The 20671-nt window shown below is 43.8% G+C and overlaps 1 protein-coding gene across 1 annotated transcript in view; it reads left to right on the plus strand.

Annotated features, from left to right (window-relative positions):
- Positions 1-20671, plus strand: part of LOC126471423 (D-beta-hydroxybutyrate dehydrogenase, mitochondrial-like) — a 278202-nt gene that overhangs the window by 223874 nt on the left and 33657 nt on the right. The window contains exon 3 of the mRNA XM_050099563.1: positions 17344-17512. Coding sequence (XP_049955520.1) covers positions 17344-17512 — 169 coding nt within the window. The remainder of the gene's footprint in view (positions 1-17343; positions 17513-20671) is intronic.

A 20671-nucleotide genomic window follows, 5' to 3' on the forward strand; every position in this document is an offset into this window, starting at 1 on the left:
AGGAACACTCCACAGACACCAGGACACTTCTATACTTCCTCCTCCTCTGTAGGTCACCTTACCTCATTTATACTAATCACAATTAAGACCTAGATCATATCAATCCCCACGCATTGAGCCTTTGTTATTTTCATTGATAGAAGAGCCACATAACGACATAAAGCCCTATTTGAGGTGTCCTGATCATTTCATCGAATTACAAATCGCCACAGTGGCGTCAAATACAAAGTTACACCAGTTGGCCAAACAACCCCAGATTGAGGTCTCTTAGCCATTAATGCCATACGATCATTTCATTTCACCACATAAAAATAGCTATCCGCATTCACTCAGCTGCAGTTTGAGCGAAATTCTCGACTTCATTCTGACAGGTTTCCACTCCTGTGAAAAGTGTGGGCCAAATCACCAATAAATCCTGGTCAGCCACATACTGCTCGAATGCTGCTCTCGCTCTGCTTGTGTGTAACTGTTGCAAACTGCTACTAGAACACAGCTAGAGTGCTGTCCCGGAGGAAGCAGCCCATTGCCCTACAGGACGACGGCCAATGGAGCTTAGATTTTAAAATTCATGATAACATATGACCATGTCGGCTTTGAATTTCTAAACTTCCTGTGCACCCTTTGTGCAAATTGCTCACTAGACAAAATAACAGTCACCCCCTTGAAAGAGCACACTGTTCACTTTGAAGCGTTGTAAAGGGTATAGTACCGATACGAGGTACTCCTGTGACCCTCCACCGCTGCTGCAATGAAGCAGTGTGTATGTGTTAGTAGAAAATATGGAATGAAGGCGGTATGATGGGTTGACAACGAGATGTGACAGAATGGCAAAAAAAGTTGCCGTTTTGGGACATGCCTGTGATCACACGAATATCTTTTTTTAATATTCAAACCAGAAAATAAATTCAGTGCATGGTAATTACAGTTTCAAATAAATGAAAGAAAGGATTACCAAGATACACTACTCTTGACTAAAATCTTTCAACTTCAAATGGCTCTAAGCACTATGGGACTTAATATCCGAGGTCATTAGTCCCCTAGACTTAGAACTTCTTAAACCTAACTAACCAAAGGACATCACACACATCCATGCCCGAGGCTGCAATTGCAACAGCCACGTGGTTCTGGACTGAAGCGCCTAGAACCGCTTGGCCAATGCAGCCGGCTCAACTTCAATTGCACCTTGTGTTACAAGGAGAAGATCTTCTTCTATGCAAGATGCTGGGCATAGTTGACAATCAAGTAGGTGCTCCATGGTCTGTGGTTCTCTGCAGTCACATTTTGTGGTATCATAACTGGAAGTCACTCCCGGATCTTCCAACCCCAGGACAAAGACAGTTGACTAACCTCCACATGATCCAATTCGCTTCATCCTAAGTTGGGAGGGTTTCCAAACAGATGAGAGGAAGAGTCGTTCTCAATTCTAGAAATCCATAATTGCTGTTGTTTGCAAGACTGATGTGGTCTTGAGAAAAATTCTTCTGGACCTCAACCTTAGGGCTGCTGATCATGCCCATGTAGTACATGGATTTCCTTATGTGATTGATTTTCTCTCTACACAGTGGCAGCTACTTCACAACAAATATCTGTTGGTGGTATGACAGAGAGTTGCTAGAGTTTTGCAACTTGTTTAGGTTTAAGGCAACCTATAATAAGCCTACAAGTTTCGTTTAGCGCCTTGTCCACTGTGTTTGCATGGGTGGATTTTTACCAGTCAGGATACACATATTTTGTAACACTGTAACACAATGCTAGTGTCATCGCTCTTGGGGTTTGTGGTTGAGGGCTCCAAGGTCTACCAGTGATCTCACGAAGGTATTAATTCTAGCCTCCACCTACATTCTCATATTGTCGAAATGTAAATGAAGTTGCCAAATTTATTGATGTACCTACACAAACTTTTCAACATGTCTGCAAGAAATGGTGTACCACACACGCCCATGTAACACAGTATAAGACACGTTGCGGTAAAAAGATCCTAACTAATGGGACTGGAGACAAGTATCACACTTTGCCAAAGGCAATGGATTTCATACCTGATAGGGATTGCTGCTGTCAATGAATGCAAGTCCACCTCGACCAGTTTTCGAACAAATGTTGCATAGGGAACTGCATGCAAGGGAGCTGGGCACCGCCCACAAGACCATTGCCCACGGCAACACATAAAACTGCTCATCTTCCATTGGTCAAACAACGCAGAAGCTAGGCAACAGCTCACTAGAAGCATTTAGTGTACTTGGACGAGTCGCGATTTTCCCATTTTTGAGGTGATGCAAGACGCTGAGTGCACTGACAGGCCAATGGGGCGTTTAAGCCAAGGTATATGGAGGGTGTAGTCCAGGCCAGAGGTGGTTTTGTGGTGTCTTAGGGGTTGTTTTCGTACCATTACTTGGAACCACTCATTCATGTTAAGATGAATATGAACTGGGACATTTATTTCAACATTCTCTGGGAACATTTGTTGCCATTACTTCTACATCTTTATGATGTATCTGCTATGGTCACTCCTGTCTTCCGAAAAGACATCAATGTCCACAGGACTGCACACATACGTCACAGTTTGGCTGATCAATCAGGTACATTATCACTCCTTGACTAGCCTACTACACTGAGGTGAAAAAAGTCATGGGATAGCGATATGCACATATACAGATGGCGGTAGTATCGTGTATTAAGGGATAGAAGGGCAGCGCAGTAGCACAGCTGTCATTTGTACTCAGCTGGTTCATGTGGAAAAGTTACCAATGTTATTAAAGCCACACGAAAGGAGTTAACAATCTTGGAATGCGGAATGCTAGTTGGAGCTAGACACATAGGGCATTCCATATCGGAAATCGTTACAGAATTCAGTATTCCGAGATCAGCTGTGTCAGGAGAGTGCTGAGAATACCACATTTCAGGTATTACCTCTAACCACCGACGACATAGTCTATGACAGCATTCACTTACCGACTGATAGCAGTGGTGTTTGCGTAGAGTTGTCAGTGCCAACAGACAAGCAACACTGGGTGAAATAACTGAAGAAATCATTGTAGGACGTACGACGAACATATCCGTTCGGCGAAATTTGGTGTTAATGGGCTACGGCAGCAGAAGACGACAGACGTGATTGCCTTCACTAACAGCATGACATCGCCTGCAGCGCCTCTCCCGAGCGTGTAACCATATCGGTTGGATGCTAAATGACGGGGAAACCGTGGCTTGGTCAGATGAGTCCCGATTTCACTTGGTAAAAGCTGATGGTAGGGTTTGAGTGTGGTGCAGACCCCAAGAAGCCATGGACCCAAGCTGTCAACGAGGCACTGTGCAAGATAGTGGTGGCTTGGCTCCACAATGGTATATGGGTTGTGTTTACACGGAATCGACTGGGCACTTTGGCCCAGCTGAACCGATCATTGCAGCCATTCATGCACTTCATGTTCCCAAACAACGATTGAATTTTTATCGATGACAATGCACCATGGCACCTGGCAATACTTGTGCGCAATTGGTTTGAAGAACATTCTGGACATTTTCAGCAAATGATTTCGCCACCCAGATCGCCAAACGGGAATCCCATCGAACATTTATGGGAAACAATCGAAGGCTCAGTTCGTGCACAAAATTCTACACTGGCAACACTTTCGCAGTTATGGACGGCTATCTATGCAGCATGGTTCAGTATTTCTGCAGGGGACTTCAAACGACTTGTTGAGTCCATGACATGTCGAGTTGCTGCACTACGCCGAGCAAAAGGAAATCCGACAGGATATTACGAGGTATCCTATGCTCAGTGTAGATCATCCAATCTTAATCTCATAGAGAGGTATGGGACTATTTGGAACATCAGATGAAACACACTCAACAGTATTGGGACAACCTGCGTCTCATTCCAAAGTACCGTTATCCAAGATGGCGGCGATGACGTCATTCAAAATGGCGGATTTTAGCGGGAAAGTGCCACGTCCCCCCTTCCCCCAGAAAAATGGCGGGAAGTTCAAATTCCAACAGGGTAATGCACCACACCACAGCTATCTGTACTAAGCTAAGAAAATCGCGGGAAAATAGCTCACTTGGCCTACCTCCACTAACCTAAGTCAGCGGACTGCCACTTGTTCCTATGAACTGGCGCCAAGTTTGAATTTTGGCTGTAAACAGAAGTCAATTTTCATATCTCTACTAAGATAAGAAAATGGCGCGAGAGAAAAGACACTTGGACTAATTTCAGTCACCTGACCGCCACCCCCTCCGAAGGATTCGTGACATAAGGACTTGGACATAAGTCTTTATTTAACCAATTTCAAGCATATGTGATCGCCACTGGGTTCAGAGCCCAACTGACTTAGTTCATATCGTCGCCACGAGAGGGTACTACCCTGAAGTCTGGTGATGACGCAAATACCGTTATTCAAGATGGCTGCTGCATACATTTTCTTCACCACGTGCTCTTGGACACACAGCCACTACACGGTCACATTATGTAACCCCAGATCGTCTGTTCTCTCTCTCTCTCTTGCATGTTCAAACGGCGTTGCATCAGTGGCCCACGAGCGAGCGACTGCTGACGCCACAGCCTTCAGCCTACACCTTCATACTCGTGCCGGAGATAGTCTTCTGTAAATATCCTAACTACAGTAGCACCCACATCACACATCTAACGTATCAGTAACTTAAGTACTTAATTCCATTCCAATTTTAATCATATTCAATAACTGAATGTACCATTTCGATATTCAGTCATCAAATGAGAAGTTCCACATTTTCCCACTAGGAGCGCAGTGGTCCTTCATGACCTAGCACCCCCCACTCCCAGAATGCTGCTCTCCTATTGGCTACTGCATTAGTCATGTGATTCGACTTCATAGACCCTAGGACTTTTTGCGAATGCCACACCCACCTGCATTTGGAATGAGGTCTCCACCACGATCCTCAATGTACCACCACATCACCCTACCAGCCCATGTTGTCAGGCTAACGTACACTAACGTGTACTAACGTGCATAGTGCATGATGTAATCCAAGATGGTGGGGCGAAATGGCGGGAAAACGACTCTCTCTATTATGGACATAAGTTTTTATTTTGCAATCAACGTCTCCACCACGAGATCTAGACTTCAACTGACCTAGTACATATTATTGCCGCCAGACGGTACTGTCACCCCTCCTCTGACCTAATCCCAGATGGTGGTCTGTAAGAGGAGGAAAATGGCGCGAAAATGTCTCAGACTGCGCTGAGCTGCTGGGGAGAGTAAGGAAGGAGTGCACTCTATTTAATTTGGAACGTTTTATTTATGGATGGAGTATTTTTATCACACTTACGCGAAACACTCACCATCCTGTGCTTGGGGTCACAATACACAGTCTGCAGACACGCATACAACTCCTAATTTACCCAGATACTTTTAGGTACAGACATTCACACTCCTCCTAAATAATTCAGTGCAGTTACGTGTAGGCACACTCAGTACTGCTAAACTGTCCAAATAACGCATAGCACAGTCTACAGACCTGCTCGCAAAATAATGCAACCAACGTACGCAGACACCACCCCCTGTCCACTAGAGCACATAGGAGGCTACAGACAGCCCCGCCAAGTGACGAGGCCGTCAGCTGTCAAACTACACACAGGTGCCCTCAGGCAAGAGGCGGCCACATCCCATTCGTACTAGACACTTGAGAAATTCCTCTCGGAATACGTAATCACATAGGCGCCATGACACGATCGGATGGGAACGAAGACCTATTTGCAGAGCGCAGACGCTCCAAGGGCGAGAGCGCATGGGCTTGTCACTACCCTCGCTCTAACTGTGGTCTGGCGAAGACGCTACAGAAAGCTACAGAAAGCCATTCCACAATAGCACAAGATGCTTTCTCCTTAGCGACTGTAATGGACCATACATGACATTTGGCTGACGCTTCGCCGCGTGTAGCTACTTACCACCGCAAGTACATCTAACAGCGTTCTCAATGTTATACTGAAGCCACATTGCTATCTAAAGTAATAACCAACTCGAAGTCTAGTAAATTGCATAGGCCCCCAGAAATACTTAACCTACTCTTTTCTAGCAGTTTTCGTGTTGTCTCAGCTTGTGTGCACATAAATTCTTGCCCTAACAGAACCTTTTTACGAAAATAACGCACAATAACGTCGAATTCAATCTTCTCCGCGGACCTAACGTGGTACCCACTCCATCACATGCTACCCATCCTGCTCTCAACATACGCAAATGTTCTCACAGCTATGTAGAGGCTCATATATCGCAGCAAAAAGGATGTGAATGAATGGAGTATTAGGACTGGCTCTTATCGAATTTACCCGCCAAATTACTGATTCCACGGTATCTCAGGCTTTCACCGCTAAAATTATTTTGCACAGATCGCTAAAGTGCATTGACAGTTAAACCCTTAAACTTGTCTATAGGTCATCAAATACATACCAGACTTACAAGGATAATGGAAACCAGGAACATACCTACCAGTCTAGCTCCAATTAAATATTACCATTGCTGCTACAGTCTGACACCGATTGTTGTACAGTTAATGTCTGCTCTTGATGGCTATACTTCTGGAACCAATCTCACTATCTACAGCACACATAATTTTCCACATAAAAAATCTCTCGCCGTTTTCGATGTGCTGAATCTATACATCCCTCACGGTAGGACACACAGTCAGCCTCTCTAGCCATGCCACAACATAAACCACAGTAACTTTACAGTTCAATATATACACATCTTACACAAACAGTGCAGTTATCTTTCATATCGTTACAGCACCTGAAAAAATTGTCATATGCCTACACTAACACCGACTTTATGTCACCATGCTCCTCAGTCCTAGGGAAGCACGGTCCACCTTTCTTTCTTTCTGCAGACGTGACATTCAGCCACAATAAACTATTTTACACTGAGCGCCAGGGGCGGCTCCTCTATAGGTTTGCAGGTTTGCGCTACCCCCAAAGAATAATTTTGTTCAACTATGTTTGCCTCTTGAGCATTCTATACTAGTGGAAAAGTAGCGCGCCGTTTATCTCTTTTGAAATGCCCGGGCTCCAAAAAGCCGAAAGCAGCCGAGTTGGACGGAATGTGCCGACAGCGACAGGGGGTTGCACTGTGGCTGCAAACGCACGTGCCCTTAGCGCTAGGATTTCACCCGGAACAAGTCCCGCCCATTCACCCCCCTCCACGCCTATCCATAGTGTAAGGCCCTCCCTAAACGGCCGCCAGTTCCGCAAACTGGAAACTACAACAAAGTTGTTATCGTCGCAGTCCAACACGTGTTATACTGTGATGAAATTCAGTAACGATAAGAAATTTAAGCTTTTCTGGATAGTAATGTAATATGAATCTGCATTATTAAAGAAATAAAAATATTTATAGAGAATTGAAAGCATCGTCAGCAATAGAAAACAAAAAATAACGTGATGTTATTTAAGGGCAATAAGGAGAAATTTTCATTAACTAATTCACTTACTATAATACGTTTATTTGAGGGAAACAGCAGAGCAAACATACAATGCGAAAACAATGGTCTTGAATCTGTCATGTAGGCAGTAAAGCCACGGATGCACTCGAATAACTCTGTTGTTTAAAATCACCGTTATATAGAAATAAGTGAAGGTTGTTTTGTTTATGTAGGCCCTCACAATAGCTCACGAAAATTAAAGAACATAAGAATGTCATAAAGTAGAAATTCCTAATGAAAGCAGTAAGATATTTGCATGTATGACATATTTCGTTAGTATTTGCATGGGTAATGGGTGAATTTTAACTTGTAAATTCTTCCAATACCATACCTGCGCATTATAAACGAGGTTACAAAGAATTGTAGCTGTTTCTGTGTGATTAGTGACCTATTTGCTGTTGCAAACGTCTCAGGAAAATAATGTGTCGTTATTCATTGTCCTGTCTGTTTTTAACCAAAAGATTTATTAATTTTGTAAATGTCATTCAAACCATTTCAAAAAAAAAAATAATAATGTGATGTTTATATTTGTCACAGAGCAGTTATGGAGGAAATACATGCTGTGGTGTTTCATGGCTGTAAAACGTCCTTCATGCTGTGCTAGTTCTTCTTTCATCCCTAAGATTTTCGGCAAAACTATTCAGTGAATAGCACGCGAAATCAGCTTGGATCGATCTAGCAACAACAAAGTAATTTTGATGCCCTCTGGAAGTATAGTGAACATTGGTGCTTGTTTCACATATACTGTCTGAGTTCTGAAACTTAAGTGTCAAGTATACTGAGGTTCCTCTTTCTCCAAACAAATTATTCTTTGAGGGTAGGTTTATCCTGTTTTAGCTTTGGGTGCTTTTCCTCACATAGAAGTATGTTTCTTCATAGGCTATTCATCTGGATACTGAGTTCTCGTATTTAAAGAATTCAGTGTTACATTGTTTTCTGTTATGTTTGCTGTGGAAGTACCTGGCACAGCTGACGCCAATTGTGCACGTTTCTTGTAATGTGTCTTTTAACTACCTGGGAAAATTTAAGACCTAGCAAGATATTAATGTAACATTCACTCCAAGTGCAGCCGAACGTGGTAAGCCACGTGGGTCAACTGAAACGATGCCCAGGCGCCGAACAAAGACCGGGAAAACCGGGGGTGAGTGGGCGGGACTTGTTCCGGGTGAAATCCTGGCGCTAACGATTCCTTGCAAACGCGGTCTTGGGTGTCTCAGCGGGGGTGCGGGGGCAACGCTAGGCAACACTGTACTCGTATGCGGGCCTTGTGTGTATAAACACCTCAACGGGATTCTCGCGCCACCTTACCAGTTCAGGTGTAGCTGCGAGTGAACTATTTCCTGTGTGTTGTGTTAGTTATTTTAGCGTGTGCTACCACCTGAATTTTGAGATTCAAGTGCCAAGTGAATACATGAAATAATGAATCAGGTAATTTCATAGCTCTCTGAACCCTTCAGTACACAGAAGTTTGAAGAAAAATTAGAAATTAAGAGGCTGGGTAGGCCGACACCTGCTTTAACAATTTCACAGACCTTTAAAACGAAAATTCGCTAATTCAGTAGGAAATTTAACTCTGAATTGTACAACAAGCATGAATGACTGTGTGGTTGTGACATGAAAAATACCTTATTTTGTTTTCCTTGTTTATTGTTTGGAGGAGATCTTTCATGGTCTAAACACAGAGTCTGAGACATTCAACACCTCCATGACAAAATTAGAAAACACTAACTTTCTTCAGACCATGTAAATAACGTTTTTAATATGGCAAGTCTAGGCAATGTAAATATAGCTACCCAATTAGACAGTGTGTACAGAAGGTCCGTGGCATTACACAACTAAAAAGTTACCGATAATAGGTTCATATGGAATCTAATTATTAACTGTATTCGTTTCTGTGGTGTGTCGGAACTTGCCGTTAGAGGACATACTGGTGTTTTTCGTTCCTTGATCAATTTTAGTGCAGAAAATTCAACAGATTTACACGAGTAGCATAAAAGAGGGAGAGCTGAAGATGGCGCAGCGATGTTTAATCTACTGTGGGAGGCAAAAGAAGTATGTGCTGTTATAAGTTACGAGGCAAAAGAAAGAGTCAAGTTCACTGGACACCTACTTGCAGCCTCTCTCTTTCTACCAGAGAAATTCGCTACAAACTCTTCCAGTTTTCCAGAAACTTCTTTCAGAGCTGCTATTGAATGCTACTCTTTTTGGGAAGCAAAGAAACTTCGAACAGAACTCTGTGTTATTTATGGAAGAGAGGAGTTCAAAAGCATATGTGGAGCTTTGAGCGTTCTGGATTACATAACAGACAACCTTTGTGATACACTGAGCGAATCTGTGAAGCTTCTGTAAGCGATTATTACAATTACAATGACCACATCAGAAGCAGAACGTTGTTTTTCTTCGCTGATATGCATCAAAACCTTCTTGTGGAGTACTAAGGACCAAGAAAGACTGTCAGCACTCGCGATGCTCTCTATTGAACGATTTTTAGGAACTGCAGACTTCAATCAAACAGTGATGGAAAGATTTGCAAATTTGAAGGAAAGTTCCTTCTCAAGTGATCACCACCACATCCAAATTCAGAGATAAAAGGGAATGGCGTTAACATCAGTCCTGCTGGGAAAGGTTAGTACAGCATGCGTACAACTTTTTGAGTACATAGAGCTGCAGTTGATTTTAATTCCATTTATTCTGCAAAAGTAATACTTTTTTCTGTGTACACCCTTTGGTTTTATTATGAGATGATGCAGGAGTGACACAAGCGAGCGGTCTGTTTATATCAGGTATTACAAAAACATGATCAGTGTACTGATTTTCTCTCTTTTGTTGATGTTTTCCTTCGTGAGCAAAGTGCACCACCATCAGCTTTTGTGACGAGTCGCCACTGCTGAGCGCCATGCTGCACCAACAACTAATCCTCGCAGACTGCCATACATATCGTCAAATACGTAAAGACACCTACTCGATTACACCGTCCTCCCACTGGGGCCAGGAGCTGGAATATTAGTGCATGAAACCGATCTCCTACTCAGCAATATATCAACGCATACCGTGTCAATGTAGTAAACATACAATTCCTATCCTACACCATACAAAATTACCCATTTTACATCAGAAAGCCCTCAATCAATCGAAGTCTTTCTCAGAACTGATGTGCAAAGACATGCTCGTTTCCCCCTCGGTACAAACACGCTACTCTTTCTGATTCAGACCCACCTGCTCGTTTGTGTTTCTACACCAATCTCCAGACTCTAATATTACAAGAACACACGTATTTTCCCCATAATATTATATCATTTTCGCGGTACTTCTCGATATCAAGCACACAGCAGTAGCCTACCGATCGCTAGCACAACATAATCCAAAAGATGTAGACTGGAAATTATTTCTTTACAAACCAAAAATTGTAGCTCTAGACCACTGAGTAACTAGAAACAAACATATGAAAAATCATGTTTCCACCTACGAATACCAATCTCGCTGATGTAACAGATTCGAAATCATCCATATAATTTAACAGCCAACTAAGGTCTTTCCCATGTCTAGAGAACAGGCAAACGTGTCTTCCACACACCAGATGCCCACACCACAATCGATCTTCTCTCAACTAAATAAATGCGCGAAATGTGCATATGCAGTCAACCGAACAATTTACATGGCAGGGAATAACAGTCCATCGCAAACACATTTCCATACACAATCTTCTCAAATTTCCACTTGATCACCAAAGCCAAAATCTTATACACTTGGATCAGTGAGGACTTGGAAAGCTCAATTCTCTCAAGACAGGTGGAGTGTAGTGGTCTACTTCTGGACGGTTGCAGATTAATTCGGTAACAGTGCTGCATGACTGGTTGGTCAATGACAGTTTGAGGAGGGTCTTTCCGTTTCTAATTTACCCTAAGACAGCAAGAATGCTCTGTGACTGTGATACGCATAGACATAGATCGTAAATTAATCACTATGCTCGAGGTGTTAGAAATATGTGGAGCACTGTCCGATATACTTTGCTGATTTGTGTGTTCGAGAATTAACACTGAATGGAAGAACTGCACAGTCATCTATCCACGTTCGCAAAGATACTCGCTGAATGGAGAAGGGATGGTTTAGCTATGATACTGAAACTGGCGAGACATGCTGTCAAATAATTGGTAGGTGTTGAAGTTACTGTAAAATTGCTACAACTGTTCGCACTATCAAGTGTTATGTTTGTTATTAGAGTACATGGATGGTGTCTTTTCTATCCCATCGCTGCATTGGTTAGCACATAATGATTGACTGATAGCGCTTGTTTGAGTTGGGGAAAAAGTTTTGTTGGATTGGCAGCAACTTCTGGGAGTTTCTAGCAGCGAAACACTGATCGTGTGCATTAGTGCAATATGAGGAATCAGTAGAAAGAGAACGCAGAGTCGTCTGCTATTCTGTCAGTGTGAGAGATGAGTCTAAATGTAGAGCTCGTGAATCACCTTCAGACTGTAGTTTGGAGAGCTACACCAACGCCGTAAAAGTGTTCCAGTTTGATTATGTTGTAACTGACTTTTATTTAAAATGAGCCAATGTGTGGTGTGTTATGGTATCTGCTGTAAGACACAGGAGGCAGTAGCAGCAGCAGTTTGAGCTGTGAATTTGGAGAGGGGCTGTGTATACCGCTAGGAATGCTTGGATGGCTGCACGCTGCGCTATTCTGGGGAATATTGCGAAATTTCCTTCTCTGTGCTGGAGCCCCACTGCAGCTATGTGTCGGGGAGCATTGCACAATCTCTTTCTCCGTGCTGGATCACAGCCCAGCTATGCGTCATTGCGCCAGCATTGGTGCCTAGTTGACTACTAAATGGGATGAGCTTTTATAGTTCGTAATTTTTCTCTGTTGGGGGGTAGAGAATAACGATGATAGCATGTTGGGCTGACTGATTTGAATGGGCGCGGATCTGTGGTACTTGTATGTAGTTTGGAGATGTACGACATTGCGCGCATTGCTGCCTAATGGTAAAAACAAGGTCCTGTTGCACTAACTAAGGTCGTTCTGTTTCTACATGGGCTGCAGAAGGTGGTCGATATGTCTTTCTCCGACTTTTGCTCAGTTCTGACTTAAATTGGAATGATCACATGCGGAAAGCTGTAGAAATGGGAGCAGTTGCAAGATGCGGAGGGGGTGACTAAAATCATGTTGGAATTTTAGTATAGCAGCTAGGTTCAGGAAAGGTGACTCGTTTCGAGATATGAGAGTGCTAGAAATATGATTAAAAAAATTATTTTGTATCATAGGCAATGAGTAATTGATGAAGTATTATACTTAGTAGAAGTGATGTGTGCGTGATATGTTAGCATTTGAGCATCAGGTTTATAATGTATGTGTTTGTGGAATGGAAATGACTATTTCCACTCGTAAGGATGGTATAGATTTGACTTGGAGTACAGTGATAGCAAAGGGAAGAGTATGTCCAGTTGTAAGGCAGGTACAGATATTTCTATTTCCAGAGCTACTGCCGACAGCAGGGTGTATTTCCGATATTTTGCCCATTGTTGAATGCCATTCAATTGAGACTTGGTCATAACATATAAGTAAAGTATAATGATAAAAGATATATGTGAGAGGTTTTCAGGAATAATTCAGAATTCAGTGTATGCATGGTCTGGGGGGGGGGGGGGGGGGGGGAGATCATTCATGTTTCCCATTAACAGCAGCAGATGTCTGAATGCAGAGCCCTGTTGGATTGTAAGAATGTATCTGAGTTAACTGTGACATTTCTAGACGATTGAATAACGAACTAATACTTAGTATGTGTTGAGCAGCTTTGGTGATCAAGTGGAAATTTGAGAAGATTGTGTATCGAAGTGCATTTGTGCTGGAATTTTACTCGCTCCCATGTAAATTGTTTGGTTGACTGCTTATGCACATTTCGCATATTTATTTAGTTGAGAGAAGATCGATTGTGGTGTGTGCATCTGGCATGTGGAAGACACGTTTGCCTGTTCCCTAGACATGGGAAAGACCTTAGCTGGCTTGTAAATTATATGGATGTTTTGGAATCTGTTAGATCAGTGAGATTGGTATTCGTAGGTGGAAATATGATTTTTCATTTGTTTGTTTCTAGTTACTCAGTGGTCTAGAGCATGCTCAACCTAGCAAATGATCGGGTTTGTAGAGAAATAATTTCCAGTCTACATCTTCGGGATTATGTTGCGCTAGCGATAGCTAGGCTACTGCTGTGTGCTTGATATCGAGAAGTACCGCAAAAATGGTGTAATGTTATGGGAAAAATACTTGTGCTCTTGTAATCCCAGAGTCTGGAGATTGGTGTAGAAATGCAAACGAGCAGGCAGGTCCAGACCAGAAAGAGTAGCGCGTTTGTACTGAGGGGGGAATGAGCATGACTTTGCACATCAGTTCTGAGAAAGACTTCGATTGATTGAGGGCTTTCTGATGTAAAACGGGTAATTTTGTATGGCGTAGGATAGGAATTGTATGTTTACTACATTGACACGGTATGCGTTGATATATTGCTGAGTAGGAGATCAGTTTCATGCACTAATATTCCAGCTCCTGGCACCAGTGGGAGGACGGTGTTATTGAGTAGGTGTTTTTACATATTTGACGATATGTACAGCAAATGTGAGGTTTAGTTGTCGGTGCAATATGACAGTCAGTGTAAAATAGTTTATTGCAGCTGAATGTCACATCTTTAGAAAGGAAGAAAAGGTGGACCGTGCTTCCCTAGGGCTGAGGAGCATGGTGACATAAAGTCTGTGTAAGTGTAGGCATATGATAATTTTTTCAGGTGCTGTAATGATATAAAAGGTAACTGCACGTGTATATATTGCATTGTAAAATTACTGTGGCTTATGTTGTGTAAAATGTGTATATATTGCATTGTAAAGTTAGTGTGGTTTATTTTGTGGTATGACTAGAGAGGCTGACTGTGTGTCCTATAGTGAGGGATGTAAAGATTCAGTACATCGCAAACGGACAAAGATTTTTTTTATATGGAAAATTATGTGCGATATATATAGTGATATTGGTTCCAGAGGCATAGCCCTCAAGAGGAGACATTGACTGTACAACGATCGATGTCAGACTGTAGCAGCCATGATAATATTTAATTGTAGTTAGACTTGTAGATGTGTTCCTGGCTTCCATTATCCTTGTGAGTCTGGTATGTATTTGATGACCTATAGACATGTTTACGGGTTTAACTGTCAATGCACCTTAGCGATCTGTGCAAAATAATTTTAGTGCTGAAAGTCCGAGAAAGAAGAGGTGGATGGTGCTTGGATACCGGCGGCATCCTTTTTGCTGCGATATAGGAGCCTCTACATAGCTGTGAGAACATTTGCGTATGTTGAGAGTAGGATGGGTAGCATGTGATGGAGTGGGTATCAGGTTAGGTGCGCGAAGAAGACTGCATTCGACGTTATTGTGCGCTATTTTCGTAAAGAGTTTCTGTTAGGCCCAGAATTTACGTGCACACAAGCTGAGACAACACGAAAACTGCTACAAAAGGGCACGTTAAGTATTTCTGGGGGACTATGCAATTTACTAGATTTGGAGTTGGTTATTATTTTAGATAGAAATGTGGCTTCAGTATAGCATTGAGAATGTTGCTAGATGCGCTTGCGGTGGTAAGTAGCTATGTGTGGCGAATCGTCAGCCAAACGTCACACATGGCCCATTAGAAGCTCTAAGGAGAAAGCATCTTGTGCTATTGTGGAATGGGTTTCTGTAACGTCTTCGCCGGACCACAGTTAGAGCGAGGGTAGTGACGAAACCTCTCGCGCGAGCCCTTGGAGCGTCTGCGCTCTGCAAATAGGTCTTCTCTCCCGTCCGATCGCGTCATCAACGTCGCCAATGTGATTAAGTATTCCAAGAGGAATTTCTCAGGTGTCAAGTACGATAGGGATGTGGCCGCCTCTTGCCTGAGGGCACCTGTGTGTAGTTTGACAGCTGACGGCCTCGTCACTTGGCGGGGCTGTCTGTAGCCTCCTATGTGCTCTAGTGGACAGGGGGTGGTGTCTGCGTACGTTGGTTGCATTATTTTGCGAGCAGGTCTGTAGACTGTGCTATGCGTTATTTGGACAGTTTAGCAGTACTGAGTGTGCCTACATATAACTGCACTGAATTATTTAGGAGGAGTGTAAATGTCTGTACTTAAATTATCTGGGTAAATTAGGAGTTTTTTGCGTGTCTGCAGACTGTGTATTGTGACCCCAACCACAAGATGGCGAGTGTTTTGCGTCAGTGTGATAAATATACTCCATCCCTAAATAAAACGTTCCAAATTAAATAGAGTGCAGTCCTTCCTTACTCTAGGTCAGTGGGAGTCTAGATCTCGTGGTGGAGACATTGACTGCAAAATAAAAACTTATGTCCATAATAGAGAGCGTCGTTTTCCCGCCATTTCGCCCCACCATCTTGATTAAATCATGCATTATGTACGTTAGAACACGTTAATGCACGTTAGCCCGACAAAATGAGCTGGTTGGGTGATGTGGCGGTCGGCTGAGGATCGTGGTGGAGACTTTAACTATTTCATTCCAAGTCCAGGTGGGCGTGGCATTCGCGAAAATTGATTCCAAGTCCTAAGGTCTATGAAGTCGAATCACATGACTAATGCAGTAGCCAATAGAAGAGCAGCATTCTAGGGGTGGGAGGTTCTAGGTCATGAAGGACCACTGCGCTCCTAGTGGGAAAATATAGAACTTCTCATTTGATGATTGAATATCAAAACGGTACATTCAGTTATCGAACATGGTTAAAATTGAAATGGAATTAAGTACTTAGCTAATTGATACTTTAGACAGGCAATTTGAGTGTTACTTTAGTTAGGATATTTACAGAAGACTATCTCCAGCGTGAGTATGAAGGTGGAGACTGGAGGCTGTGGCGTCAGCGGTCACTCGCCGCGGGCTGCTGATGCGATGCGTATGCTGTTATGAACACGCACGAAGGAGAGAGAGAGAGAGAGAGAGAGAGAGAGAGAGAGATAGAGACAGAGAGAGAGAGAGAGAGCAAATGATCTTGGGTTACGCTAAGAGGACCGTGCAGTGGCTGTGTGTCCTAGAGCACATGGGGAAGAAAATGTATGCAGCCATTTTGAATAACGGTACTTGCGTCATCACCCGATGTCAGGGTAGCACCCTCTGGTGGTGACGATATGAACTGATCTAGTTGGGCTCTGAAACCAGTTGCGAACACATCTGCTGGAAATTGATTAAATAAAGACTTATGTCCAAGTCGTTTTCCCAGGAATCCTTAGGAGGGGGTGGCGGTCGGGTGAGTGAGGTTAGTCCAAGTGTCTTTTCTTTCCCGCCGTTTTCTTAGCTTAGTAGAGAAATGCAAATTGACTTTTGTTTACCGCCAAAATTCAAACTTGGCGCCAGTTTATAGGAAGAAGTGGCAGTCGGATGACTTAGGGTAGTGTAAGTAGGCCAAGTGAGCTATTTTCCCGCGATTTTCCTAGATTAGTATAGATAACTGTTGTGTGGTGCATTATCCTGTTGGAATTTGAACTTCCTGCCTTTTTTGTGGGGGAGGGGGCATGGCACTTTCGCGCCAAAATTCAAACTTCCCGCCAAAATCCGCCATCTCGAATGACGTCATCGCCACTATCTCGGATGACGTCATCGCCGCCATCTCGGGTAACGGTACTCTGGAATGAGACGCAGGTTGTCACGATACTCTCGATACCCTCGCAACTAAGTATTTCCACAGGATCTAATTGTTAATGACACGGCACGCCCAAAGGAACTTGTGGTCTATGTTCCTCGCTCAACTTAAGCATTATCAATGCCAGAGGCAGTATTAGCGCGATGTCTTCTGCGGGTGACTAATTTTTTTGCCTGGTATGGCTATTTCCTTAGGTAATGACGGAGATGTGCAGTGTGTGTTGTGTGTGTTCGCAGGGATTCACGGTCTTTGCCGGCTTCACGAACGCGAACGACTCCGTGGGGCAGAAGCTGCGCGAGGAGGCGTCCGGGCGGCTGCACGTGCTGCAGCTGGACGTCACGTCGGAGGCGGACATCCGCGCCGCCGTCGCCCTCGTCCGCCAGAAGCTGCCCAGCCCCAGCGCCGGTACTGCACCCTCACCTTTCTTACCCTAATATATCAGCTGCTACCCAAAATCAGAAACGTACCTAGCATCTTAATATCTGCCGGCACCAAAGTAGTCCCGTCGTGCTCGTATACAAAGCTTCCAGAGATCTTCCTACTGTCGGCCGTCTGCCGTATGAATCGTGCTCAAAATTAGTTGCGGTTCTGCTCGGATCACTTCTACGAAGATTAAACGCCGCTTTTTCCACTTCAGTTTCATTTTAGAGAAGAGAAAGAAATCGCAAGTGTGTGTGAGGGACTGTCGTAATGTTATTTCTTGCCAGGAATTGCCGCACAATGAGTGAGGTGTGTGTAGGTGCGTTCTCACTGATCATTTGCGTCTAGAATCTTCCATCGGTCTCCTCAAAACTTCACAGTAGAACTTCCCTTTGACTTACTAACCACACACAATAAATTCCTCGTGGGACATTCCACGACTGCCAACAAAAAATCGTTAGCACTAACTCGATGTTGCTGCTAACTTGGGACACTGCTTTACTGCTGCTTTCTTTCAGGGTGATAACCGTACACCCACGATTCGTCTGCAGTCTACATCGTCTACATCAATACTCCGCAAACCGTCTGACGGTGTGTAGCGGAGGGTACTTCTGTACACTAAATAAATGGTGCCCCGTCCTTGTTCCATTCGCGAATGGCGAGTGGGAAAAATTGTCGGTCAAGCTCTGTATTTGTTCTAATTTCTCAAATTTTTTCGTTGTGGTCATTTTTGCGAGGCGTATGTAGGAGAAAATACTATGTTGTCCGACTCTTTCCGTCAAGTATTGTCTCTAAATTTCGACAGTAAACCTCTTCGTGATGCTACAAGGCGCCTGCCACTGGGGCTCTGTAACACTCTCACGCGGTCTGAACGATTCCGTGATGAAATGTGACACTCTTCGTAGAATCTTCTCTACCTCTTTTGTCAGTCGTACTGATACGGGTCCCAGTTTGATGAACAATACTCGAGAGCCGGTCGAACAAGCGCTCTGTGAGCTACTTCTTTAGTGGATGCATTAGATTGCATTTGTCGTGAATCTCTCGCCCTGCACAAAGTCCCGAGCGACTGGAAAAAAGCAATGGCGACTCAAATATATAAGAAGCGTAAAATGACGAACCCGCAAAATTACTGACCAATATCACTAACTTCGGTTTGCTGCCGAATCCTTGATAACGTTTTCAGTTCGAATATAACAAATTATCTTCAGACTGAGAAGTTTATGCCCCCGGATCAGCAGGGTTTCAGAAAGCATCGCTAATGCTAAACAAAGCTTGCACTTTTCCCACATGATATACTGCGAAGTATCGACGAAGGGCAACAAATGTTGTTCAAATGTGTGTGAAATCTTATGGGACTTAACTGCTAAGGTCATTAGTCCCTAAGCTTACACACTACTTAACCTAAATTATCCGAAGGACAAACACACACACACCCGAGGGAGGACTCGAACCTCCGCCGGGATCAGCCGCACAGTCCATGACTGCAGCGCCTAAGACCGCTCGGCTAATCCCGCGCGGCTGAAGGGCAATAGGTAGTTGCCATATTTCTAGATTTCCGAAGGCGTTTGACACGGAGCCCCATTGAAGGCTATTAAGGAAGGTATGAGCATATGGAATAGGTTCACAGATTGTGAGTGGCTCGAAGACTTCTTCAGTAATAGAACCCAGTATGTCGTCCTCGACAGAGAGCGTTCATCAGAGACAAGGGTATTGTCAGGAGTGCCCAACGGAAGTGTGATACGACTGCTGTTGTTCTCTTTATACATAAATGATTTAGCGGACCCACTGTGAGCAGCAATTTGCGGTTTGCTGATGATGCTGCTGTGGTGTACGGTAAGGTGTCGAAATTGAGTGACTGTAGGAAGATACAAGACGATTTAGACAAAATTTCTAGTCGGTGTGATGACTGGCGGCTAGCTCTAAATGTGGAAAAATGTAAGTTAACGAGGATGAGTAGGAAGAACAAACCTGTAACGCTCTGATACAGTAGTACCAGTGTTCTGCTTGACACAATCAAGTCTTTTAAATATCTGGGCATCACGTTGCAAAGCAACATGAAATGGAACGAGCGTGAGAGAACTGTTGTAGGGAATGCGAATAGTCGACTTGGGGTTATTGGGAGCATCTTACGAAAAAGTGGTTCACCTTTAAAGGAGACTGTATGGTCCTGTCCACTCGCCTCTTATAGGGTGCCTAAAGGATGTTGCTTTCTCGGATAGCTATACAACATTCAAGCAAATCACATTAATGGTTTTTATTACAATAAAGTAGATTGACAGAAAAAAAGGTTCAAATGGCTCTAAGCCCTATGGGACTTAACATCTGAGGTCATCAGTCCCCTAGACGTAGAACTTCTTAAACCTAACTAACCTAAGGACATCACACACATCCATGCCCGAGACAGGATTCGAACCTGCGACCGTAGAAGCAGCGCGGTTCCGGACTGAAGCACCTAGAACCGCTCGTTCACAGCAGCCGGTTGTAGATTGACAATGCTTAGCTTTAGTTTACAATGTCGTGTCACAAGCTGTTGGTGACATACAGATAATCAATGTCTTTCGCTATATAGGATGTCCATGCAAGTAATGGATATGGATCACAAGTAACAGCTGTTCTAGTCCGGGTCTACTAGTGTCCATCTTCTACTGTCTGGCCGAGGCTTGCAGGAGCGGCGGTTATATTCTCTTCGGCTAGAGGCCGCTTCTGTCGTGGTGCGGTCCTAGTCGGCGTGCTATTGGCTGACGCCGTCTCACATCCTTCTCTGCTCTCGGGTTCCTCATCTTCGTGCTGGCGCTTGTCGTTACGCTGGAACAGGGACCGCATATAGGACGCTGGTGTGACCTATTCTTGAGTATTTCTCGAGTGTTAGAAAGCCGTACCAGGTCGAACTGAAGGGAGACATTGAAGCAATTGAGAGGTGGGCTGCTAGATTTGTTACTTGTAGGTTCAAACAACATGTAAATGTTACGGAGATCCTTCGGGAACTCGAAGGGGAATACCTGATGGGGAGGCGACATTGTTTTCGAGAAACAATATTGAGAGATTTAGAGAACTGGCATTTGAAGTTGATTGCCGAACGATTCTACTGCCGCCAACATACAATGTGGGTAAGGGCCACGAAGATAAGATACGAGAAATTGGCGT

Source organism: Schistocerca serialis, chromosome 3, assembly GCF_023864345.2.
Source record: "Schistocerca serialis cubense isolate TAMUIC-IGC-003099 chromosome 3, iqSchSeri2.2, whole genome shotgun sequence".
Lineage (NCBI taxonomy): Eukaryota > Metazoa > Arthropoda > Insecta > Orthoptera > Acrididae > Schistocerca > Schistocerca serialis.